Source organism: Balaenoptera ricei, chromosome 20, assembly GCF_028023285.1.
Source record: "Balaenoptera ricei isolate mBalRic1 chromosome 20, mBalRic1.hap2, whole genome shotgun sequence".
NCBI classification, from domain to species: Eukaryota; Metazoa; Chordata; class Mammalia; order Artiodactyla; family Balaenopteridae; genus Balaenoptera; species Balaenoptera ricei.
Genome location: NC_082658.1, coordinates 43,007,745 through 43,032,129, shown reverse-complemented (window position 1 = coordinate 43,032,129; position 24,385 = coordinate 43,007,745). Strand labels below are relative to the sequence as shown.

Sequence of the window (24,385 nt, the reverse complement as noted above, 5' to 3'; positions counted from 1 at the left end):
AGGGTATACTGGCCCCCAGACCTCCACCTGAGATTGCACCCTTCTTCTCTGCCCCCGCCCCCCGCCACCAGTGGCAACTAAGAAATACTGAGATCTCAGGTACATTGTTTCTGAGACCAGAGAACAGCTGAGGACTCCCGGGTTGGAGCCTTCCTACTCCCACCTCATGCATTGATGCTTTTTCTGGTTTTGCTTGGACCCAGATTTCTTTTCCTGCCACCCCCAGCTCCAGGAGGCAAGAGCCTGTTTATTTTAATACCTGGTGTGGCACTTGGGAAATATCACACCTCCCCCGTTGTTACCCATTTCTGTCTCCTGAACACTAATCCTAGAATCCCCACCAGCCCCCAGACATGTTATTAGCAACAAGGATGTTTCTTGAAAAGTTTCCGAGTTGGCTCCAAACTTGCCATCTCAGTTTCTCATTTAGCTTTTGCCCTGCCGTTCCTGATGCTGCCAACAAGAGGAAGACTAATTTAGGGATTGGTTAGACCCAGATGGACTTAATTTCCAGAATTACCCTTTTGAGACAGGACTGCCCCAACACTCTGGGACTGAGAGAACTCCACTACCCGCCTTCTCCCACCGGGTAGGTGTTAGAGGAGGATGTTCAAGTCTAGCCTAGCCTCTGGCTTTCCCTCCCTTGTTTCATTCACTCTCCACTTACGGTCGAAGGCACCAGGATCTGGCTAGCCAGCTTCTGAAAGCCAGTGGGATCTTCGGCTACGATGGAGCAAGGGCGGCGGAGTGGCAGGTTCGGGTCCTCGTCCTCTCTGTCCCACTCCGTGTCTGGGCTTCAGATGCTGCAGGTGGACCCATGCATTCCATCCCCTTAAACCTCAGGCGTCCTCAGCTGAACCAGAGCCACAGACAGAGCCTCTCAGGTTTTTTCACCAAGGTAATTCTAATCATAGAAGAGAGTGAACAGGCTCCTAGGGGCGTACATCCTTAGACCAAAGTGACTCTCAGCGAACCAAGATGATTTAACCGAGTCTTAAATTCAGGCACATTTTGCATTTTATGTTAACACTATGGGTTTGTTTTTTATATAAGATATAATGCTTTAAATGACCTATCACTGCCTGCCAGTGTGAGGCCCCGTAATGAACCTGTGGCTTTGTGTTCTCCTAGTATAGCTAAGTTGAGAATTCTGAGAAGCCTGGCCACAAGGTGTGTGTGAGCATTGCATGATTTCTGGTTTCTAGTCTCCCTTGGGCTGAAATAGAACCAGAATGGCAGGCCATAGCCTGGGGGAGTAGACATAAATTCTGGGATCCTTGGGCGGGGTAAGAATGAAAGATTTTCAAATACAGTGGGGGGGATTGGTAGTGCCCTGGATGATTTAATCAAGTTAGGAGTCTCTTGGTTGACTTGGTTGACTGTTGCGATTCCACAGGGCCAGTAAATCTGATGCCTCCAGAACAAAAGTGGCACTCCAGGAGGGGGCCCCCTGTATCCTTCTCAGCCCTGCATTTGCTTCTAGCTGCCCTGGCCCTTCTCCTCAAAGCCCTACCCAACACCTGGGCGGGAGCCGTCTTAGCGTAAATGGAAAAGCTTTCCCAAGGTCATGTTCAACCTTCCCTCTGAATGGCTGTGTCTCTAAAACAGAAAAGAAAAACGAAAGGCCACACAGACTCCACGCCAGGCACTGCATTACAGACTCTACACACCACAGGCTCATTTATGCTGTGGGGACAACTGGTCACCTCTTCATTTTACAAATAAGGCATAGAGTTCGGAGCGTTCAGGTAATTTGCCTTCAGTCACATAGTAAGTGGTAGGGGCCAGGGCCTAAGTCCAGATCTGCTTGATTCTGAAGCCCAGGCTCGTAACCACTGTACTGTCTGTCTGGACAGGAGAGGGAAGAGGAGCGAGTGGGAGGGTGCTCAGCCCACTAGTACTAGAAAGAATAGGAAGTCACAGTGCGGGATGCTGGGTCCAGGGGTAAAAGCACTTGGGAGATCTCTCCCAGCTTCCCCCTCCTCCTCCCTGCACCTCTGCTTCAAAACCCTTCCAGGCTATCCCAGCCAGACAGGGCTAGATCCCAACTCCTTCCTCAGCAATCAAGGCCTTCGTGACTTAACCTCCACCAACCTCTCAGCCTCCTCTCCCTGTGCTTCCAGCCCCCCGCCCCCACCCCCGTGCCTGTCTGTGTCCTGGACCCCCTTCTCAAACCCCTGTAATTGCTCCCAACTTCTCTCATCTGAACCCTCCTCTTCCACACCCTCCCCCACCCTGGCACCCAAAATCCACTTCTTTCAAGGCTTCTTCCTTGAAAGTTGCCTCTTCTGAAGCCTCCACTGACTCCTCTCACTAGTTGGCCTGCTCCCTCTACCCTTCCCCAGAACCTTGACTCTGCACACAGCACGTATTCGCGCCACATGTGTGCTTCTGGCCTCCCTGATGAACTGTGGGCCCCTGGCCAAGTTCGTCAGTGGCTGCCCCGCTAGAGACTCCCAATTTTTGTCTTCGCATTTTACACTTCAGTAAGACCAGTCACTCAGCCTCTCTCAGCCTCAACTATCTCATCTGTAAAACGGGGGAAACAGAATCTACCTCATAGTATTGTGAGCCTTAACTTTGAAGATGCAGGCGAAGCTGGGAGCACATTGCCTGGCACATACTCATTAAATGTTAGCTACCCGTGAGGAATGACACTGACCACGATTGTTTTAGAATAAATACACGGGCGATTCTGCCCTCTCCCCTGGCAAATGCTGGTATCACCCCGTCTGGAGAGGAGAGGGGAGCAGTCGTTTCAGGGGATGGAGGTCATTCATTGGCCTGGGATGAGCTTTGCTTTGCCAGCCTGCTCCGCTCTTCTTTCCCTGCTGCAGTGAAAGGTGAAAGTGACCACCCTTCGCAGCCCTCCGGTGGGGTGGAGGAGAGGAGTCGGGATGCCTCTCTAGCACACGGTGCAAGGCACACAGTGGGCGCCCGTCCAGTGACTGAACTGGGAAGGGTCAGAAGAGACCTAGAGAGGGAACCTGGGGTGTGTGGCGGGGGTGGGATATGGAGTGAAGCCAAAGGCTTTAGGGCCTTTCCGGTCCCTTTCTCCCAGCCCTCCAGGTTAGAGCTAAAAATACCGCAGGGACAGTCGGGAGGGGTGAAGGTCGAGGCTCGGGATTAAAGAATTTGTCCAGGGCTTCCCAAGTGAATATGGCAGGCTCAGGGACCCAGCGGAACGCCAGCGGGGCACGCCCCCCCCGCCCCCCGCCCCCCGCCCCGCTCCCGCCTCCTCCTCCTCCCAGCGCGAGCGGGCGGCGCGCTCCGGAGGGACAACCGGGCTGGAGGTGTCCTACCCACTCGGCGGCCAGCACCTGCCCACCCCCCCCCGCGCCTGCCCTGAGCCCGCCCCGACTGCGCAGCCGGGGGCGCTCCCACCTCTCTCCCCCCGGGCCGGGGAGCCGGGGGGCAGCACCGGAGCCCGGGGGGAGCGCGGCCCCACCGGCCGGCCGGCCCGGGCTGGGGGTAGCTAGGACGGCCCCGGGTAAGCGGCGGGAGGCTGGGCGAGCGGGCGGGCCGGGGCCGGGGTGGGTCGGTGGGGGAATGGGGGGGGGCGACGGGGGCGAGGAGGGAGGAGGGGGCCGGCGGACTGGCTGGGAAGCGGCGCGGGGCGGCCACGTGAGAGCTGGTGCTGGCGGGGTGGTGGGGGGGGTGCCTGCGAGGTGCTGGAGGCGGAGAGCAGGCTGGGCTCCGGCATCCCCCTCACCCAGAACTGCCACCAATCAGGTCATAGGGAGCTCAGCATCCTCCGACGCCCGCACCCACCCACTCCCACATGAATGTGATGGGGACAGACAGCGGGCAGACGTGTGACTCGGCCCACGGGACCTGCAAAGCCCCCGCCCTCAGTCTGGGGCTGGGACTCAGGCGTCCAGGTCCAGGGTAGAGGAACCAGAAGCAGGCTTTGGCCCCAGTGTATGTCCCCGGGCGCTGTCTGCAGACTCACTGCAGGGCACAGGCCTTGGGGAGGGAGGCTCAGGGGCCTGGTCCCTGCCTCTCCGGACAGCCCTCTTCCACCCCCACCCAGCTGGGGATGTTGCATTAACAAACACTTAGACCCAGGACCCCCGCCTGGGAAGCGGGAAGGGACACCAGTCACCTCTGAGTCAGGGCCTGGTGACTTCCAGGAGGCTGTCCCCAGCCTAGGGGCCTCTCTGGCACCCCCTCCCTGGCTCTAGCGCTGTGCCCCGCTTTTATTTCCCAGCTATTCCCCCAGAAAGGGTTGCTTTCAGGGCAGGGAATGGGTTGTCCAGGAGAATCTGCAGGTAGGCTACATCCTAGATCCCTCTAAGTTGCCACACCCAGGGGGAGGCCGGGACGCTTCTGGCATTCTTTGCCTTCTCTTCCTCCCCTAAGGTGCCCCCTCCCCACCTGCTTGTGCTGGTTATGTAATTAACCCAGCTGAGGCTCTCTGCCATGCTGACAGTGTCCAGGGATGCCTGAGGAGCCCAGGGCCCTGGAGGGATTTATGGGGAGGAGGGGCTGGTACTTCCCCCAGTTGGGAGCTCACAGAAATAGAGAAGCACTTGTTGGGGAAAGGACACTGCATGGGACTGGAAGGAGATAAGAGTCCTAGTCTTAATTGACAGCTCAACTGGCTATGTGGTCTTCACGTCCCTAAATCTGTGGGTTTTCTTTTTTTTGGTTTTGTTTTTATCTTCAATAAAATGGGGAGAATTGCACGCACGCGTGCACGCACACACAAACACACACTACATGTATGTGAGCAACAGTGCAGTAGTGCAGAGTGACCCATCTGGGATGGCTAGGAGGTCCCATTGTGATCGTGGAAAGCCTTCGATGAGTGAAGGACCCCTGTGCATAACAATGGCCACTGTTTATTGAACACCTACTCTGTGCAGGCACGGCCTCACAACACCCTATGATGTTCCTTGCCCAAGATCACACTTTAGGTGAGTGGCAGAGCGGAGAATCCAACGCTGGTGGATCTCACTCCAGATCCTGCCGTTGGTTTACTATGCTGTATGTGCACATGCCCTGTGGATTGGGTCCTCTGAACCGGGACGGACTGGACTGAGGGACATTCAGCCGTGAGCTGTGAATATGTGGAAAGGGCATGCATCCACAGAGAAAACATGCATATGTGCTGGAAAGCATGGCCCCATCCAAACCCAGCAAACCCATCTGCCTTGGACCCACTTAGCAGGCACTGGTGTCACCCTCCTGGGAGTAGTCCCCAGACAGGAGGTCTCAGGCATGTACCAGCCTCCCTGGTCACCATCCTCAACAGAAAGAGAAGGCACCTGGCTAAGAGGTTTACTTGGATTATCTCAGAAGTAGGGGCTAATGATCCTTCTTTATAAGTGTGCAGAATGTGGCTCAGATCAGGCAGTTGATTTGCCCTCTGACCCACCGCCAGGAAACATCAGAGCTGGGATTTATACCCATGCTCTAAAGTCACTGAAACTGAGCAAGCAAGGAGCTAACGAATCCATGTCAAGGTTCAATCCTGTAGCAGCCCTTTCCCGGGCACCTGCTGCACGCCAGGTCCTCTGAACTCAAGGGGTTGCCAGATAATCAGACACAGCCCTTGGCCTGTGGCCTTCGCCAGCTAGAATCACTAAACTTGGAAGCTGAAGTACTGCGACATTGTAGAAAGGAGTAGCCGCCTTTCCCAGCTGTGTGCCTGGGCTCGTGTCTCCCTCCCTCTGGGTCTTCTCTCCAAAGTGGGAATACCTATCACCTGGGGATACTGTATCGACTAAGGATAACCACGTGGGCATGCTGACCTAGAGTAACTGCTCCACAAGTGTCGCGCTCCAGAGCCAAAGCCATCGGCCAGTCCAGGGATTCTCAGCAGGGGGTGCTTGGGAAGGTGGGGGGAGCGCATTTTGGGTCATCATGGTCACTAGAGGCTGCTGCTGGCAAGTACCTCCAGGCAGCTGGGGATGTGAAATGCCCTGCTCGATAAAGAATTCTCTCTCCACAAAACACCAGGACTGCCTCCACGGAGACACACTGGCCTGGTCTCACCCCTGAGGACCGGGAGACCAAGACTGCGAGGCGTTGCTGTCTTGCCCCAGGCTCAGTGGGAAGGCTGGGACTTGAAGCCAAGTCTAGTTCTCTTTCCACTCCGCTCTGCGGCCCGCCCGGGTCTGGGAGTCAGACTGGCCAAAAGTCAGGTCTTAATACAAGTCAAGAAAGACTGATTCCCACTGATGGGATTGACGGCAGGGAGAATGGAGAAGGAAGGATGGGGAGGTTCTGGATAGATGGGATAAGGGCTCTGGGGAAGGGAAGGCATCCCAAGCGGCAGGAGTAACAGCTCCAGTGACGTCGCCAAGGTGGAAAAGTACAGGATATGTCCAAGGAGAAGGCAGCCCACCAAGCCCACCTCTTGTTTCCACAGTCCAGGTGGAGGCCGCAGAGGGCCCAGGGCAAGCAGGGGCAGCGATGATTGGTCCTGACGGTGGCTGAGCCCCCAGCCCCTGGAATATGCAGCCCGGGGGAGCCCCAGGCAGCGGCGAGGACGAGGTGGCGGAGCGGGGCGGGAGGCATGGTCTCCACCTACCGGGTGGCCGTGCTGGGGGCGCGAGGCGTGGGCAAGAGTGCCATCGTGCGCCAGTTCCTGTACAACGAGTTCAGCGAGGTCTGCGTGCCCACCACCGCCCGCCGCCTCTACCTGCCTGCTGTCGTCATGAACGGCCACGTGCACGACCTCCAGATCCTCGACTTCCCGCCCATCAGCGCCTTCCCTGTCAACACGCTGCAGGTAGGGGGGCGGGGGGTGGGGGGGACAGGGTGGAGGAGAGCCTGGACCCCAACCCTCTCCTGGCTCCCGCCCTATTGCTGGCTTTGAGAACTCCGCGCTGCAGCACGGGCCACCCTACTTAGAGCCGTGCCAGGAATCCATTCATTTGTGCACGGGTTTATTCAACAAATATTTGATGAATGTCTAATGTGTACCAGGCCCTGTGGTGGGCACTGGGGTAGAATGGTGCTCAAAACAGAGCAGTTTGCTCTCAAGGAACTCATAGTCTGGTGAGAAGACAGTCAACTATTACATAGTTCCATGAGTGTCATGTTTGCAGGGGATGCGGGGAACTAAGACAGCCCTTAAGGGGCATCTATCCCACGAAGGGGTGTGAGGGTGGGGGTCACAGGAGGTGATGTCTCAGCTAGGTAGGATCTGGGCAGGTAAAGGGCAGTGGAGAGAAAGGCATAGAGCGCCGGATGCCTGTTAATATTCTGGGCACTGCCTCCCATGGCCTCAGACCCACGTCGTCTGTAGAAGGGACAGCAGAAGGAAAGGCTGGGACCTGGGAAAGGTGTGTTCTCAGAGATTGGAGACCCCAATCAGATCTCTTGCCCAAGGGCCTTTTCTCTTAAGTGATGCTTTGTCCCCTGACCTCAGGACTGGCCCTCAGGGCAGCCTTTCCTGCAGGGGTTGGATTCAGATGCCCCCAGTGCCCTGGCTTACAGGGTCCAGCCTGCAGACCGGGTCCTTCTTCCTGCTCTCTACCTTTGGCTTGAGCGGGGGTCGGGTGCAGGGGGAAGCTGAACCCTAGACATGTTGGCTCACCAAAGAAGCCCCTGACCAGAGCGCAGAGTTTCTCCAGGAAGGCTAGGCACGGTGGAGGCCCGGAGGGCAGGGGCCACCGCTTGGCCAGTTGTAACTGTGCAAATATAGCAATCTCTCGGGTGGGGCTGGGGGCTGGGGGCTGGGGGCTGGGGAAGGGCTCAGGCTCAGCACTGTGTTAGCAACTCCGGGCAGGAGGACCTTCGCCCAACCTCGGGGACACCTGCCTCTCCCGTCCCAGGTGTGGGAGCGTCAGCACCAAAGACAAAAGCCTTAAACACACATCACGCCTTGGAAACAGTGAGGTCAGGGCAGTGGGTCCAAGGTCAGGTGTTCTAGTTCTCCTCCAAAGGAGACTAACAGTAGCCTGAGTGGATGCTCAGATCCCGCTCTGGTCCTGTGCATTGAGCTGGGTTTATTTTTCACATTTTGTTGTGTGTTTAAATTGTAATTTCGATTTTGGAATCGGGAAGATACAATTTAAAAGCCCAAACTTTGTTAAAACAAACAAACAAGAAGTACACCCAAAGAAATCTCAGTCCCACCCCTGCTCTCTTTACCCCAGTTCTTGCCCCATTCTATAGCCATTCTCATTGGTTTTTTTATTCACACTTCCAGTTTTTCTTTACACAAATAAGAAAATATATTCTTATTCCACTCCCCTTCTTGCATTAAAAAAAAAAAAAAAAACAAAACTGTTCTACACCTTTTGTTTGTTTGTTTGGGTTTTTTCTTTGTTTGTTTGTTTTTTTGGCTTGACATTTTAACCTGGAGGTCTTTCCATGTCAGTATCTAGAGGTCTTCTTCATTCTTTTTTCATGGCTACACTGTATTCCATTGGAAAGATGTACTATGAAGTCCCCTCTTGTTGGACAAGTGGGTTGTTTCCAAACTTTTGCTTCAAAACAATGCCACAGTGAATAGCCTTGTAATAGTCATTTTGTACACAGGAAGGCATATCTGTGGGATCGATTTCTGGAAATGGCATTGCTAGGTCAAAGGATAAATGCAACAGGAGTTTGGAAGGTGCCAGATTCCACCCCGCCACCCCCCCCCCCCATTAAGGTGCATAGTTTGTGCTCCTGTGAGGGATGTTACATGAGCGCTTGTTTCCCTAAAGCCATCAGAGTGTATTGACAAACTTTTGGATTTTTGACAGTCTGATAGATGAGATAGGATAATCTCAGTGTACTTTTTGTTAAAATTTCTTTTTTAATAGGGAGCATTTTCTTTTTTCTTTTTAAATTTATTTTATTTATGGCTGTGTTGGGTCTTCGTTTCTGTGCGAGGGCTTTCTCTAGTTGTGGCAAGCGGGGGCCACTCTTCATCGCGGTGCGCGGGCCTCTCACTATCGCGGCCTCTCTTGTTGCGGAGCACAGGCTCCAGACGCGCAGGCTCAGTAATTGTGGCTCACGGGCCCAGTTGCTCCGCGGCATGTGGGGTCTTCCCAGACCAGGGCTCGAACCCATGTCCCCTGCATTGGCAGGCAGATTCTCAACCACTGTGCCACCAGGGAAGCCCTCAGTGTACTTTTTATTTACATCTCTGATTATGAGTGAAGTTGAGCATCTTTTCATATGTTTGAGGGCCTTTGCCTTTCTTTTTCTGAAAACTATTAATGCCTTTGCTCATCTTTCTGTTGGATCATTGGCCTTTTTCTTCCTGATTGACGCTGAGTTTTGGACTCTCCAAGGATGTCCAAGACTTCACCCCTGAAACACAAGAAAGGGACTTTGAGCAAAGAAATGCTGAGACAGGATCCTGCATGCCCCGAAGATCAAATAGTAGAATCCCAATGGTTACTGTCTGAAAATAAGAATACATTCTTCCCCAATGCCAGATGAGACCCAGCCCAGGAGAGCGGCGTTTCTAGGGTCTGAGTCTCAGCTGTTGCTTCTGCAGCCTCTCTCCTCCTATCAGAGAAGGAAGCTGAGGTTAGAGGGCGTGTGCAACCCACCAAAGAAATGAGCAGCAAATGCATGGTTGGCACCCAGGTGGCTGAGGCTCCCTCAGCTCCTGTGTCCTTGGAACTGGACTCAGTTTCCATTGCTCCTTCTCTGTCTTGATGCAGCCCCAAGATGGTCTTTTACCATCTGGAATGCTGCATGGAGCTAGCTGGAAGGCAAGCTGAGCTTTCTTGCTCCCTCCCTTCAATCAGGGGTGAAGGGACAACCCAGCCAATCTGGAGCCTTCTTCCTCTCCCTTTTAGGAGCCCCCAGAGAGGAGTGGGTGGGAGGCAGCCTGGAGGCCCCCTTGAGGAGGTAGCATGTTGGGAGAGAGGTGGGGCTGTCACCCTCGAAGGCTAGCAGCTGTTCCCTCTCCCCAGCAGAGAGCCGGAAGAATGTGGGAGCCTCCTGCCTATTTCCCCATCCCTCCCACTTCCTGCTGATCTCCACTCCTTGCATGGGATGGAGGAGGAACAGCGTACACTCTGGGGTCCCAAGCTCCCAGAGGTCCTGTGTCCAGTGGAATACAGTCTTTCCTGGCCTGAGAAACCAGTTCATGGTTTCCTATGATTTCAGATTTGTCCTCAGCATCTTCCCCCTGCACCAAAGTTAAAACTCAGCGCAAAGAAAAGATGCCACATCATCTCCCTGGAGAAATCCACTGCACCAGCTTCTAAGCCTTTGAATCGGGAAGTGCTTTTCTGGAGTCATACTGAACTCTCCACCACTGTCGCCCAAGTCTTTCCCCTTTTAATCCTTCTCTGCAGTGTAGAACCAGCTGTAGTCCTCCATGCCTGATCCCTACCCCAATTCAGCTCATAAGCTGGCACCGGAGGTACGCCTGCCTCTCCCTCTAGTCTTTTGCCGGGGCTGGGCTCTAGTTCCTAGAGAAAACCCTAGTTCCCCTTGTCCTGGGAGGCCTCTGCCTCCCCAAACTTCAGGGAGGCCCTTCTTTCCACACTCTGGCTGCTTTCTGCTGCTGCCCTTGCAATTCTCATCTGCTGGCAGGTTAATTAGCTAACTAATCTCTTAAGGAATCTTCTCTTTCTTGCACTCAGCCTTGCCTGGGGCCTGTTCAGCTTGAGCTGCGGGCCCTTCCCAGAGAATTTGCCACAGGCGTTCATCAGGAAGTTCCATCTCCGTGGAGCTGCCCTGGGGCCCTGCTCTACATCAGCCCCCATTCGGCATCCAGTCTCAACCTTTTTCTCCTCAGGCCTCCTTCTTCTCAACCTTGAGGGCAGAGTGAAGCAAACAGAAGGGGCACATCAGGTAGCAATCTAAGGGCTGCGTTACAGGCAGGAATTGGGTTGATCCCAGCACGGACCAGGTGGGATTCAGGACTGTGGAGAGTTCACCAGCCTAGGTAGTGCAGTTAAAGAGCCTGCTAAGAGCCTAGGAGGAGGAGGGATATAAAAATGAGGAAGGCTGGACTCTGGTCCTCAGGAGCTCACAGCAGAAGTGGGGACCTGGGAATGGAAACAGCTCTGACCAAGGTATAATTGAACTGTTCTTAGAACACAAGATGAAGGGAATAGTCCCCTGCTTGCAGGAAGGCTTCTTAGAGGAGGAGGAGGCATCTGAGCTGAGGCCTGGGAAGATACAGAGGATTTCAACAGGTCCAACAACTAGCTCAGGGCTGGGCTCATAGAGGCGCTTAATAAATGTAATCGAACAAAGGACTGGATGGATGGATTGGGGGACAAAATGGGACAAGGCAGATCTCAGCTCCAGGCGTGCACAGGACAGACAGCGGCCCTGCGGCATCCTGGCTTGGAGGTGGGAAGCCACACCTGAGCTCTGCCAGTTGTGCCCTGGGCCTGGCTTCCTGGGGATCGGTGAGTGTGCAAGGCTTAGGGTGCAGTGGCAAGTGAGAGTGCTGTGTATGGCGGGAGGTGGCTGGGGGCTTATGGCTGCTCTGACCTTGGTGCTGGCTGGGGGTGTTGCAGGAGTGGGCAGACGCCTGCTGCAGGGGACTCCGGAGCGTCCACGCCTACATCCTGGTCTACGACATCTGCTGCTTTGACAGCTTTGAGTACGTCAAGACCATCCGCCAGCAGATCCTAGAGACGAGGTGAGGGGCCGGGATACACTCCACTGCCACCTCAGTGGATGCCCCTATGCTGGCCACTTCCCGTGAAAAGGGTGCAGTGGGAGGGAAACAGATCAAGTGCCTCTGGTTCCCACACATACTCAAACACACACTCACGACATTTTGCCATCCCCGTTTCTGTTAACTCATTTTGGGACCCTTACCATGGGGTGGCTAGTCTAGCGCAGTAGTTAAGAGCAGAGGCTCAGGGAAGGAGACTTCCAGGGCGCCTCAGCCGCATGACTTTAAGCCAGGCTCAGGTTCCTGATCTGTACAATGGGGAGAACATTAACATCCACCTTTTGGATCAGTTGGTGTCAGTTACAGCGCTGCGCCTGGAACAGATGGATGGTAGTAGCAGTATTGACCAGGCACAGCCCGCCCTTCTTGAAATCTGGCGGGGGGCGGGGTTGTGAGACTAGACTGGGGGGTTCTGAGATTCCCACCTCGCCCCGCAGGGTGATTGGCACCTCGGAGACGCCCATCATCATCGTGGGCAACAAGAGGGACCTGCAGCGCGGACGCGTGATCCCGCGCTGGAACGTGTCACACCTGGTGCGCAAGACCTGGAAGTGCGGCTACGTGGAGTGCTCGGCCAAGTACAACTGGCACATCCTGCTGCTCTTCAGCGAGCTGCTCAAGAGCGTCGGCTGCGCCCGCTGCAAGCACGTGCACGCCGCCCTGCGCTTCCAGGGCGCGCTGCGCCGCAACCGCTGCGCCGTCATGTGACGCCGCGCCCCGCCGGCCGCAGCCGCCGCAGGCCCGAGCGGGGAGGGGCAGGAAGAGAACTCCTGGACCGCCCCCGCAGCCACGCCCTCCCCGGGAGAGGCGGAGGGCGAGAGGGAGCTTCCCCTTAACTGCCCCGTCCTCCCGCCTCTCCCGCGTCTGTCTTCCTGGGACGGCCGCCTTTAGTGCTGTAGTTCGTGCAGAGCCCGGCCCGGTCCCTAGGAGCGCCGCCGCCCCCGGGGCTTCGGGGTGAGCGCGTGACACGGAGGGCGGGGGTGGAGAGGTGCTGCCCTGGCCGGGCCCGCACCCGTCTCCTCCAGAGAGTGTGTCTGTCATTGCTCCGCGTCTTCTTTTTCCGTGTCTGTCTGTCTGCCCAAGCGTCAGTTGGTCCTCAGCTGTCTTACCCACCTTCGCCGCCTCCAGCTTCGTTCACAGGGCTCTCATTTCATCCAGCCCCTTGTCGCAGGTCCCGGCAGCTTCTTCGTGAGGCCAGCCTTCGGACCGTCAGCACCACCGGCACGGGGCGGAGCGATGCGGGTGGCCCAGGGACCACAACCGGGGTCCGAGGGTTGAGGTCCTGGATCAGTCAGGGGGAGAAGGCAGAGCTCCCCCCGCTTCCAGGGAGACCTCCCCGCCCAACAGCCCCTATAGACGCAACAAGCTACCTTCCAGCCTTAACTCGATGGTCCGTCCCTGCCGGGTGCCCCTCACCCATTTCCTGACCCTAAAGTCAGATCACCCCCTGGGTTCAACATTTTTTTCTTGACCGAGTGTGGAGAGGGAATGCCCCCAAATGATAGATTTATTTCCACGATGCCAGCTTCCAGCCCTCCGTCCCCTTCTGGGTTGAGTGGTCTGCCAGACTGGAGGATGTTTGGGGGGGGCGGGGGGGGGGGTCTGGTGGTGGGCGGGGTGTGGAGGGAGGCAGTCAGGTCGTGCCAGCGAAGACTCCGTCTCCCCATCTGACCCCAAGCTGACTGCCCCAGACCTTGCCCGCCTTGAATCTCAGATTACCCCGATTAATCTGGGGAGGGGCAGAGCCGGGAAAAGAATTATGGGAACCCCTATGCTTAGGGGAGATATACCGGCATCCCCACCCCTAGATGGAGGCCCTCAGGATCTGATGCCCCCTCGTCCCAACACCAGTTGGCCCCATGCCTTGACTCACTCCGCCCCATTTTCTCCGGCTGCCTGGCCAGTTTCTACCTCTTGTCACCGGAGCTGATCACTGTCAGTTTTGTACCGATTTAGAAATAACAAAAGTAATGAAGATACTAGGAGTGACGTGCGGGATTACTGGGGGATTTGGGGGGCGGGAGAAATGGTGCGAGTCCCCGGCCGCCTAGCCAAGTTCTCCCTGAGGCCGAGCCCTCAGCCCTGCTCTGGTGGGAGGATAGCGAGGTCCCTTACTAGAAGAGAGACGGATAGAACAGCCTAGCCTCGATGTAGCCAAACTGTGGCGTATAGACCAGGAAACCAGGTAGCTCAGGGTGCTGATGGAGAGGAGTCTGGGGGAGGCGTCATGGGTGGCGAACTTCTCATCCAGATCCAGCGTGAGAGGGAAGCTTCGATTCTCTCTTCTGCTTCCCCAGGTGATTCCCGCTCCACTCACTGGGGGTAACACAGCCCGACAGTGACTGCCCTGACCTTGGGCAGTCCAGTATTTTGGGGTTCTGGTCCCTGCTGTGCTGCATGACTTTGCGCAAGTGACCTGCCCTCTCTGAGCCTCCCTCTGAAGCAGAGGAGGTGGCTCCCCTCCCCCCCACACCTTGGAGTGGCTGGGCGGGTAAGGAAGAGGGGCTGCCCCCCTTTATCCCCTGCGTCCTTGCCCCCTGATTCACCAGGGGGATGGGGTGAGTGGTGACAGCATCTCACCTGCCCCATCACTGTCACCCCCAGCTCTGAGGCACCTGAGGTGAGGGTGAGGGACCCAGGCCTCTGGCTGCCCCCTGTGGGAGCCGTTGGAATGTATCGCCTGGCTGGCCCCCTTCACCCACCCTCTCACCCCCGCTTCACCCCAGATCTTTGATTTTGATTCCTTCTGCCCCTATTCTGAGTGTCTGTCCTTCACCCTGCCCTCCCTTCCCCAGGGTTTCCCACCACAGGGTCTGGAAGTGTGTGTGACGCCCACTGCGCTGTGATCAGAAGTCAGATTAAAAATCAGGGAGTGTTTTCCCTCGTTTCTGTACCAAGGTGTTGGCTCAGTTCCTGCCGTGGGAAGGAAGGGACTCCCTACAGGGTTTCTGCCTGCTGAGCTCTGGAAGGACAGACGGTCTGGGTGATGAGGTGGCCTGAGTCCTAAAGCCCAGGTCAACCAGGAGAATGAAGGGAAAGGGAGAGAGTTGGGGACTCATCTCCTCTCCACCTCCCGCCAAGTGAGCCAAACCATTCAGAGGAGAAGCATAACATCTCCCTCTGCCACTTTCTTGGGAAGACTTTTAGAAGTGGACTCAATCCCAGCTTCTGCCTTTGTGTCTTCCTCCCACTCATGGCCGAGGCTCTGCAGCCCCCCGGCCCACACCCGTCATAACTCCAGGGGTGAAGATGTGTTAAGGAACGCTCTCAGCCATCCCTCTTGACTCAGTGATCTCAGTTCCCAAGCCCCAGAGCAAAGTTTTGAAGTCCTGCAGGAGCCTGTGTGGGGCGACCTTGTCCCTGCCCGTGATGCTGAGGCAGGAGCCTCTTCCAGGAGAGAAGGGCTGTCTGGCAAGGTTGGCTGGGGCTGCAGAGGGGAAACCTCTCTCACCCCAGCTCCCTCCCCCTCTTCCCCTCCAGCGGGAAAATGCTGCTTCGCCCTCCTGCGCCGGGGTAGAGTGAAGGACTCAAGAGCTGGGGGCTCAGGGACAGACCCACTCATGTTTAATAACGTATAAGAGCTGTGGAAATGGGCATGGCCGGAGGACAGAGCACAGGAATTTGGGGAGCTCTTCTGGGAGACAGTAGCCCTACCACCCTGGAACTGGAGTGGGACTCATGGGTTGCCCTTTTGCTCAACCGACCAGATGGAGTCTCTGTTTGTCTTCTAACCTCTCCTGGCCAAGGCCCTGTATTGAGGTGAGGGACCTTCCTTTCTGTTCCTGCAGTTGGGAGTGCAATGAATACACGGGCATCTTTTCACTTCCCTCCTCCCCTATACCCACAGGCTCGGGGAGGAGACGCGCCTTCTCACACCCAAGACTCCTCCTCAGGTGAGAGGGGCGCTTGATCCAGCTGCTGAGGCCCCTGGCCCTCCAAAGGCTGGGCGCTGCTCTCCAGTGGTGCAGCTGGCTCCTTCCTCTCCTTTCCTTCCTCCTTCTCCCCCGCCGAGGCTCCGTCCACCAGGGCTGCCCTCCCTCCATTGCTGCCCCGCACTGCTCTCACCAGCCTGCCCCTGGGGGGTGCCTTGGCTGGACCCAGGTGGAGGTAGGTCAACGGCTTGGGGATTCGTGAAGGCTGCTTCTCAGGCCTGTGGTCTCTCCGGGGCCGAATCCTGTGCCTGAGCTTCAGCTTGTAGATGGATGGGACTCTCTGGGGCTTCCGGAGTGTTCTCTTGCCCTTGCCTGGACATGCCTTGGCTTTATCAGAACTGGGGGTGGAGGGTGAAGGTGTGGCGGACTCTGGGGTGGCAGACACAGCAGGGGCTGAGCAGTCCTGCCCCCCTTGAGCTGGGACCTTCGTTGTCCTGGCACCCTTGGCACTTGGGCTTGCTTTTGTCTTCAGCCCACTCTCTTCGGCTCCCAGTTTCCCTTTTGGGCTTCCTGGGCCTGCACTTACAGCCGGCTTAGGGGAGCCTGTAGGGGCTGCCTTCCAGGCTCCCAGGTCCACCTTAAGGAGGGGTGGGGGGCCCTGAGCCAGTTCTTGGATGACTTTGTCATAAGGACCCCCAGGCTCAGGCCACCGCCCACCCAGACTGGGCACGTAGACTCCACTGCGACGAATGACTCCAGACCCTGTGCCCTGGGGGCAGGCACCCGCCACCTCTAGCAGCTTCATGTTGGCCAAAAGCTGCTCCCCAAGGCTGTGGTAGGTGGCTTGCTCCTTGATCCCACCCGCGGGCAGGGGAGTGCACCTCCCCTCCCGGTGCTGTGGGCCCAGGCCCCAGGGCTCTCCGGCCTCTGCTGTCACCTGGACGTCCAGCTTCTGGTCCTCTTGCCTCTCTTCCACACAGCAGTCCCCATGTCTGGACCCAGACAGGTCCCCAATGACGGCCTTTAATGGAATGGGGCCTCTCCCCAGTTCTGTCCTGGGACCTCCACTTGCAGTCCCTGGAAAGCTGCTTCCTGGAGTCAGGGGGCAAGCTGGGGGTAACTGGACCGGGATTTTGGTGGGTCCTTTAACAGGGGATGGAGAATGGACAGATGCTGTCTCCCTAAGCTGGGAGGAAGCACCCTCGGCCTCACCCCGGGGTGGTGGCCTGGGGCCCACAGGCTTGGCCGGGCTGGAGGAACAAGGCAGGGGAGATGGTCCTCCTGCTGGTGTCCCTGTGGTAGTGGCCTCAGGGGCTTGGAGTCCCTGGGAGATGGGGGTCCTGGCACGAGTTCCCCAGCTGTCTGTCTCCTCATGAACCCAAGATGTGGGAGTCCTTCTCCTGGGGAGTTCAGGGGGGCATCTGTCCTCCCTCTTCCCTGAGGAGGTGCACTGTGGGTCTCGGCCCCTGGGAGTGGGTGAGGATTGGGGGCTGGGTGGGCTGTCCCCAGCTGGCAGCTGCCTCCAAGACGGGGCGAGTGACTTCTCCTGGCACCTGAAAGGGAGAATCATAGGTCATCGGCAGGGTTATCTGATCCAGTCCCCTGGCTCTGGGAAGGGATGGCTTTTCCCCAGCCAGAACTCCCAGGGGGTCAGACTTCATGTCGAATGAAGCAGATGCTCCCTCTCCCCCGTGCCTGCCAGAGACTCTTCCTTACAGCAGATACTGTTGAAGCCCATCCTCCTCCATTCCTTGTGCAGCAGATAGAAAGCAGCCTGGTCTGGACCCCAGGTTGCTTCAGATCCCACAACTACAGGTCACCAGTCTTGGGTGGGGAGGGTCTTACTTTCTGCTGTACCATGAAATGGCAGAGGGACCTTGGGTAAGTCTGTTCCCTTTATGGGCCTCAGCCTCCTCATCTGTGAAATGGGATGGTGTATGAAGTAACTAGATGATCCTAAAGGTACTGGGTGCTTTTTTGGTTCTGAACACCTGAGGTCTTGCTGGGATAGGGGCACTGCTGGGAGACCTGCTCCCCTTAACTTGGGGTGGGGTGGCCTCTGAGAATGTGGACTCCAAAGCAGGAAGAGGCCCTGCCCTGTCCCTCCCCAGTACCTTGGGAATGGTGCTGTCTCTCTGAGGATCCCTGCCCCTGCTCTCCGTTCACGGTGGGGTGTAGGGGAGGAGGCGGCAGGGGGCCTCAGCTTTCGACCTGAAGAAGTATATGTCTTCCAGTCCACGGAGGGCAGGGGGCTCTGGGAGCGGCTGATGGTCATTGTAGGCTGGGGCTGCGAGGGCCCATCCTCCACCCTCACTTCATGCTGCACCAGTGGGACAGGAGGCTTCAGGAAGCTGCCCGTCTTGTGTGCTACCAACACAGCCCCCCAGAGAGAGGAGAGGAGGAAAGGGTTAAACTCTTGCTGATGGGGTCCACCGTTCCCTCCCCCAGCTGTCCCACACCCTGAATCCCGCATTAGAGACAGTGGGACCTACTGTGACAATGACAGCACCAGAATTTCCTCATGGGAGGGGTTTAGGGGATGAAATCTGGTCAGAGGGCCTGGCTGGGGGACTTGTTTAAAGCTGCAAGCCCACATCTTTTACTTAGATTGCATGCTTATTTGGGGTAGCTTGAGGTGCTGATGGAGATTACGGGAAGACTACAGACCCTTCCAAGTCATGCTTGGTGCCTCCATCAGAGCCAGACCTAAGCCCTGCCCACATGCACCCATGACCAAATGCTGATTCTCTGTGTGTTTGGCGCCATCCTGTGGCTCAAGTTGGTACTGCACTGTGGCTGGCCCGCTTTCCCCCTAGAGCTGAGAGGCCACCCACACCTGTACCTTCTACAGTATCTTCCTTCCTCCATCCCCTGCACACCTCTTGCCCCTGGAGATCAGGCCTACCTCCTGCGTGTGCTTCCGGCCTCCCGACCCGGAGTCATAGGGAAGGGACTCTCAGGGGACTTACAGAGGGATGTGCACCGGCAGGGGTCATGTTTGTCCAGATAGTGACCGAGTGTGTCCCAGCCGCCCCCGACACGCACCATCACATGGTTCCGGAGGATCTGCAGGGGGCAAGGGTGAGGCGGAGGGCAGGGTGAGGGCGTCCCCTCTCCATGGACCAGCCTGCAGGCCTTCAGCCCTTGCTCCCATCCACGTACACACGCACACATGTGTAGTTGGGAGCGTGCCTATGTTGCAGCCTGAGTCCCCTCCAGGACTGGCATCAGATACCACGTTGTCAAGGGTGGAGGCCAAGCTGACAAGCAGCAAGTTGCCCCACGGCGAGACAAGGGATCTCCCAAGCACTGTGTAGTCTACCTCCCGACTCCCTCCTCTCCCTTCGCTGGGAAACGGTTGACACCTGCACACGTTTGTATCAGAAACGGGGGGCGCTGACTTTGCTCTCCTGGTGTGTGTGTTAAAGGACCCTCAGGAGTCCTGGCCTGACTCCATTCCAGGTCACGTAGCCTCTCCAGGTCTCCACTTCCTTAGTGGAAACGTGGCGCCACAATCCATCCCCACCTACTTCACAGAGCTCTTGGCTCAGGCTCTGGGTGAGGACCCAGGGAGCTGGCTCTGCCCCCAGGTATGGCCCGGCCCAAGGAGAAGGCTTAGCTGTGCCCCTGAGCCACTGGCCACACCCCCAGGTGCAGACTGTTTCTGGCCAGGTGGCCAGGCATGGGGCAGGGTGGAGGGGGTGGGGAGTGGGGAGTAGTGGGAGGCACAGTTCAGACTTGTACTGCCACTCAGAAGGCACCAAGCTGGGCATGTGAGCCGTGGACCGCGGGGTCTATGCGGCTGGGCCATGCAGGGAACACAAACTGGGCGGGGTCTCAGGCCCCTTGCTGTGACCAAGCCTGTGGGTGGAAAAGTGGGAGTACGCTTTATCCTCACTTCTGACTGGGGAGACCCCCTTCTGAACTAAGGTGGAGGCAGATGGTGGGGGGGTTCTGGTTCTGGCTGCCCTCATGGGAGGAGGGGACATGCTTGCCAACTTTGGCAGGAATCTTCTGGAATTCTCCAAGGGAGAGAAGGAAAGCCCCAAGGCCTGATAACTGGGGATGAATGGTGATTTCCTGTCCTTGCCTTCAGGCCTGGGCGAAGTCCCAAGGAAGGAAACCTGATTCTGCCGACCCCAGAGAGGGCCCTCCATCCCCGACCTGGGACTTACCCGGATGAAGATGAGGGTGTTGGAGTCTCCCACGCAGTACTTCCCCTCGGACACCTTGACCATGGAGAACTGAACTGGGCACGTGCAGCGGCTCACCAGGCTCTGAACCTGCGGGCAGTGGGCAATGGGTTCAGCCCTCCCCTCTGCCCAGGTAGCCAAGCTCCCCCTGCACGCTGGGTCAAGCCCAACGGGCGGCCTGCCTGCCCCCCAGCCCCAAGGCTTCTGCTGAGTCAGGGCTGGGGGCTGAGAAGCAAGTAGAGAAGACTTTTAATGGCTCAACGAGAACAAGACCTTGAGTGGCCACCTACGGCCCAGCACCCTCGTGAGTCAGCTGACAGAGGCCGCGGAGTGTGATGGTTAAGGTGGACCTTGGAACCTGACAGGTTTGGGTGGGAATCCTGCCTCCACCGCACTATAGGCCTTCGGCAAGGTAAGAAACCCCCCTGAGCTCGATTCCTTGGTGGTAGAAGTGATTCCTAGTCACAGTCAGAGCTAACTCCCAGGAGAGGACGCTCTGTGCCAGACACCGGCTGAGCGCTTCACGTGCGCTGGCTCATGTAACAGCCAGCACGGTCGTGGAAGGTAGGCACGGTTACATCCCCACAGTGCAGATAAGGGAACTGAGGCACAGAGAGGGCAAATAATTTGCCCAAAGTCACACGGCTGCAAAGCAGTGGAACTAAGACTTAAACCAAGCAGTCAGAAAAGGTGCTGAAGTCTGCGTTCTTAACAACCGTCCCACGGGGTTTAAACGAGAGAGGCGTGGGGTGCTGGATTCATAAAGAAAACGATGAGGGTCGAGGCTCAAAGAGGACACGACTTACTAACAACCACGCGGTGAGAGTGTCGAGGAGGGACTGGAGCTGAAGAAGGGGGTGGCTCAGAGGGGCCAGATTCGGAGGGGGAGAGGGAGGCGGGGCGAAGGAAGGCGGGGCCGAGGGGCGTGTCCGGAGCCCTCACCAATTGGTCCAGGTTGCGGAAGTGGCAGGGCGGGCGCGTGGGGGGCTCGGGCGGCGGCGGGGGGTCGGGCGCGGGCAGGGCCAGCTCCAGCCGCAGCTCCTCGTCGATCTCCTCCTCCAGCCGCACCAGGGTGGGCGCCGCGACGCCGAAGCACTGGGCCCGGCGGCCCAGCTCCAGCAGGCACAGCACCACGTTCTTCACGTTCTTGCGCAGCACCAGGTCGTCCGTCTCGAACATCAGCACCTCTGGCCGGGGCGGGAGAGGGGAGAGGAGGGTAGGCAGCCTGAGATCCCTGCCGACCTGCCCGGAGCAAGCAAGCGGAACAGGTGGGAGAGCCTTGGGGGATGGGGGTTTTCGTCTTAGGTTCTTGGCGGCAAGCCAGCCCCTAGGAGGGTCTGGACAGAATTGCTCAGGTACTGAGTGCAAGACGAGGTGGCTGCCTTATGGGCTGGGGGTGGGGGGTGGGGGGGAAGAGGGGACACAGCCAAGCGAAGGAGCCTAACTCCACCTGCCCTTCTCCCCGCTCTGTTTGCCAGGATGGGTCCAGGAGCAAGAAGCAGTCTGTTCTGCTTCCCGTCCGCGCCTCTCACCTCCAGTAACCACCAGGCACCCCAGACTCAACTCCCAGCCCACACACAACCAGGCTGGGGTGAGTACAGGCTCTGGAGCCTGACTGCCAGCTTTGGAATCCTGACGCTCCCACCCACCAGATGTATGACCTTGGGCTAGTCCCAGCTTCAGTCTCCTCTTCTGTAAAACGGGAAAGTAGTCTGTTTCATGGGGTTGTTGTAGGGATAGTTATGTGTTTGCAGGCAATGTCTGGCACGTGGTAAGTGCCCGATAAAACACTAGCCTTTATCAGCCCTCCAGTCCTGTGCCATATTGTGTTGCCACCGGCCGTAGGCCAGGCCTGACCCCTTCCTCTGCCACACCCACACTGCCTTTGGTCTGAAGGATGGTGCAGCATCCAGCTTCATCCCCGCTGCTGGGTCCAAGGCCAAGGAGATGAGGGAGCCTGATATCAGTCCTAGAGTCTTGGAAGCCGCAAACACGACTGGCCCCTCCCTAACATCCACTTGCCTCCTCCCCGTCCCCTCCCCACCCCACTGTAGCCCAAACACACGCCTTCTTTGTGCCCCCCTGCCTAGAACTCCCTGTCCCCCAAACTTGTTTTTATTCCCCAAGACTCAGCTCAAATCTCCATCCACTATATGGTCTTTCCAGGCCCATCAGGCGGCTGTTTCTGCCTCTGTCTCCCCAGCACAGATGCCTCTACTTGAGCTTCTACCACGTTGGGCTGTAATTTATGCATCTTCTCAGCTGTCTCTCTTCCTGGGCCACAAACTTCTTGGCACTGGTTCTCAGCCCTCTCAGCGCTCGGTGCCCAGCACGACGCTCTACCCAAAGGAGATAGGTGCTCGAATCATCCAATCAACACATTTATTTATTGGGGATTTCCAATGAGATTGGGAAACTGAGGCATGAAAAGGAATGAGCTGGCCCAAGGCAAATCTGGAAGGAGGACCATGGTTCCTGACCCCTGATGCAGCCTGAGCCTCAGAGAGGAGATTGACGCCTGGCAAGATAAGGGTCTGGGGAGGGGGGCCCAGGGTGCTTACCTTGGATACCCATCTCCTTGCGGCACCATTGGATGAAGTTGGAGATGTTGTCCCGGGCCTGGAAGGTGCCTGGCTGGGCGGCCCCATTGCAGGAAACCCCGGCCCGGGGCAGGGGAATCCTTTGGGCTCGGGCAGGTGCCTCAGCCAGGAAGACCAGGGCGGCCTCAGTGACGGCGTTGGCATGCTGGCACAGCACCAGGCCCGTCTCCAGCGCCTGCAGGAAGTTGGCTGCGTCAATGTCCAGCCCGTAGAGATCCCGAAGCCACTCGGCCAGGTCCTCCTTCATGGCTTCCAGGTACTGCTCACTGGACTTAAAGGGCCGGACGCTGCGCACCGGAGGCCTCGGGGTCCCAGGCCTCCTCCTGCCAGCCCCAGGCTGGGACATGGCTGGACCACCAGCCGGGGAAGTGGCGGGTGCCTCCTCTCTCCCACAGCTGTGTCTTCACTCCTACCACCTGCTGGGTCTTGGCTGGTTCTCCCTGACTCAGGGGCTCCCCTTGTCCTCTCGGAGCCCAGGACAGCTCTGCTACTTGCCGCTGGCTTCAGCCACTGTCACTGCCGCCACTGGGCTGGGCCAGGCCCTCCCCCTCCCCCCCCCCCATTCCTCAGTCCCTGCCAGAACTTTCCTACTTGGTAGCCCTGCAGCGACCTCGCACCCCAGCTGCCCAGTCCGCTCAGAGGTCACCACCTCCCAGGACAGGTGGAGGTGAGGACACTCCTTTCTCCCCCCAGGGCTGGACAGGCCGTGCTAGCTGCATCCCACTCGCCACCGGCCGGCCTGGAGTCTGGCTGTCGGCCTCTCCACTCTGCTTTCCTCTCCTTGGAGACAGTGACTGCTACAAACACTCCTTGTTAACCCTTCCTGGCATTGCCCGCCCTGGAGCCTGGGGAGCAGAGGAAGGCTGGGGCTGGCTTCTCTCACTTGGTTGACACTGGTGGGGGCTTTTGGGAAATGAGGGAGAGAAGCAGGGCCAGGGCATGCCATGCCCCTTGGTGTTTAGTGAGCACCGTAGGACAGGGATGAAATAGATGCAGCGATAGAGTCCATACACATGAGTTTGGCCTTGGACCCTTTCCTGAAGCCCTCTGTGACCTTCATATACTGTCTAGCCTCTCTGTGCCTTAGTTGCCTCAATTATAAAATGGGAATAATAATATCTACCTCTCCAGGGTGTTGTGAAGAATTAGAGGAATCGTGAATGTGGAAAGTATCAGACTATTAAGACTGGGGGGGTCCCAGCTCTCCCTGATTCTCCCAGCAGCCTCGTTTGTGCACCATGCTCCCTACTTGCTCTGGAGAACCTTCTCCACCCCTCCCACTCTACCCACGTGATTCCTCCAGAGTGGGCTGTCAATCATAGTACCTCACCCCATGGCCACAGCAATGCAATCATTCAACAAATATTTCCTGAGTACCTACTGTGTGCCACGCACTATTATAGCCCTGAGGGTGTAGCTATAAATGAAGTCCCTGACCTCATGGAGGCTGCTTATATGTTGGTGGGTGTTGGATGACAACAAACTTACAAGTCTATAGTAAGTCAGATGGTGATAAATACCAGGGAGAAAACTAAAGGACTAAAGGAGAAGCGGGGAGGTATTTTCTATAAGGTGGTCAGGAAAGGCCTCACTGACATGGTGATGACTGAGCAGGGACCTAAGAGAAGTGAGGAAGCATATCTTCGGGAAGGGTACTCGGGCAGAGGGAACAGCCAGTGCAAAAGCTCCAGGCAGGGGAATTTCCCAGCGGTCCAGTGGTTAGGACTCAGTGCTTTCACTGCTGTGGCCTGGGTTCAATCCCTGGTTAGGGAACTAAAATCCCACAAGCCATGTGGCTCAGCCAAAAAAAAAAAAAAAACTCTAGGCAGGGGGATGGTTAGCATATCTCAGGAATGGCAATGACAGGTAGACTCTGAGGAAGAGAGGAAATGGGGTTTCAGATTATGCAGGGCTTTTCTTTACCTTTTGGAAGGTAATTTTCTTTCAATTTCTTTCTTTCTTTCGTTCTTTCTGTCTTTCTCTCTCTCTCTCTCTTTCTTTCTCTCTCCTGCCCTTCCTTCTTTCCTTCCTTCCTTCCTTCCTTCCTTCCTTCCTTCCCTCCCTCCCTCCCTCCCTCCCTTCTACTGCATCGGGTCTTAGTTGCAGCATGTGGGATCT

General features: G+C 57.1%; 2 protein-coding genes and 1 long non-coding RNA gene across 3 annotated transcripts; 2 read left to right on the top strand and 1 right to left on the bottom strand.

The window, feature by feature from the left end:
* The first annotated feature begins 3,257 nt into the window (after positions 1-3,257).
* On the top strand, positions 3,258-14,495 carry RASL10B (RAS like family 10 member B). The gene is made up of 4 exons (XM_059907979.1): positions 3,258-3,490; positions 6,377-6,739; positions 11,439-11,563; positions 12,040-14,495. The coding sequence occupies exons 2-4, from the start codon at positions 6,524-6,526 to the stop codon at positions 12,308-12,310; spliced, it is 612 nt and encodes a 203-aa protein (XP_059763962.1). The 5' UTR covers positions 3,258-3,490; positions 6,377-6,523; the 3' UTR covers positions 12,311-14,495.
* A 642-nt stretch (positions 14,496-15,137) lies between these two features.
* GAS2L2 (growth arrest specific 2 like 2) lies at positions 15,138-22,650 on the bottom strand. The gene is made up of 6 exons (XM_059908849.1): positions 22,229-22,650; positions 20,610-20,854; positions 19,650-19,757; positions 18,444-18,540; positions 17,589-17,841; positions 15,138-17,027 (listed from the first exon to the last, which is right to left on the bottom strand). Exons 1-6 carry the CDS (start codon positions 22,611-22,613, stop codon positions 15,473-15,475), a joined length of 2,643 nt encoding a protein of 880 aa, XP_059764832.1. The 5' UTR covers positions 22,614-22,650; the 3' UTR covers positions 15,138-15,472.
* Positions 19,597-21,450, top strand: LOC132356101 (uncharacterized). Its single transcript, XR_009499748.1, has 3 exons — positions 19,597-20,079; positions 20,730-20,935; positions 21,146-21,450. It is a non-coding gene; the product is annotated as an uncharacterized LOC132356101 (long non-coding RNA).
* Positions 22,651-24,385: the final 1,735 nt, after the last annotated feature.

Excerpts from the sequence above, each read along its gene's own strand:
- RASL10B (XM_059907979.1), top strand. The coding sequence starts at position 6,524 with ATGGTCTCCACCTACCGGGTGGCCGTGCTGGGGGCGCGAGGCGTGGGC. Across the intron at positions 6,740-11,438 it reads TCCCTGTCAACACGCTGCAG|GAGTGGGCAGACGCCTGCTG; the intron begins GTAGGGGGGCGG and ends GGGGTGTTGCAG. Across the intron at positions 11,564-12,039 it reads CAGCAGATCCTAGAGACGAG|GGTGATTGGCACCTCGGAGA; the intron begins GTGAGGGGCCGG and ends CTCGCCCCGCAG.
- GAS2L2 (XM_059908849.1), bottom strand. The coding sequence starts at position 22,613 with ATGTCCCAGCCTGGGGCTGGCAGGAGGAGGCCTGGGACCCCGAGGCCT. Across the intron at positions 17,842-18,443 it reads CTGCCGGTGCACATCCCTCT|CACACAAGACGGGCAGCTTC; the intron begins GTAAGTCCCCTG and ends CTGTGTTGGTAG. Across the intron at positions 17,028-17,588 it reads GAGACAGCACCATTCCCAAG|GTGCCAGGAGAAGTCACTCG; the intron begins GTACTGGGGAGG and ends TCTCCCTTTCAG.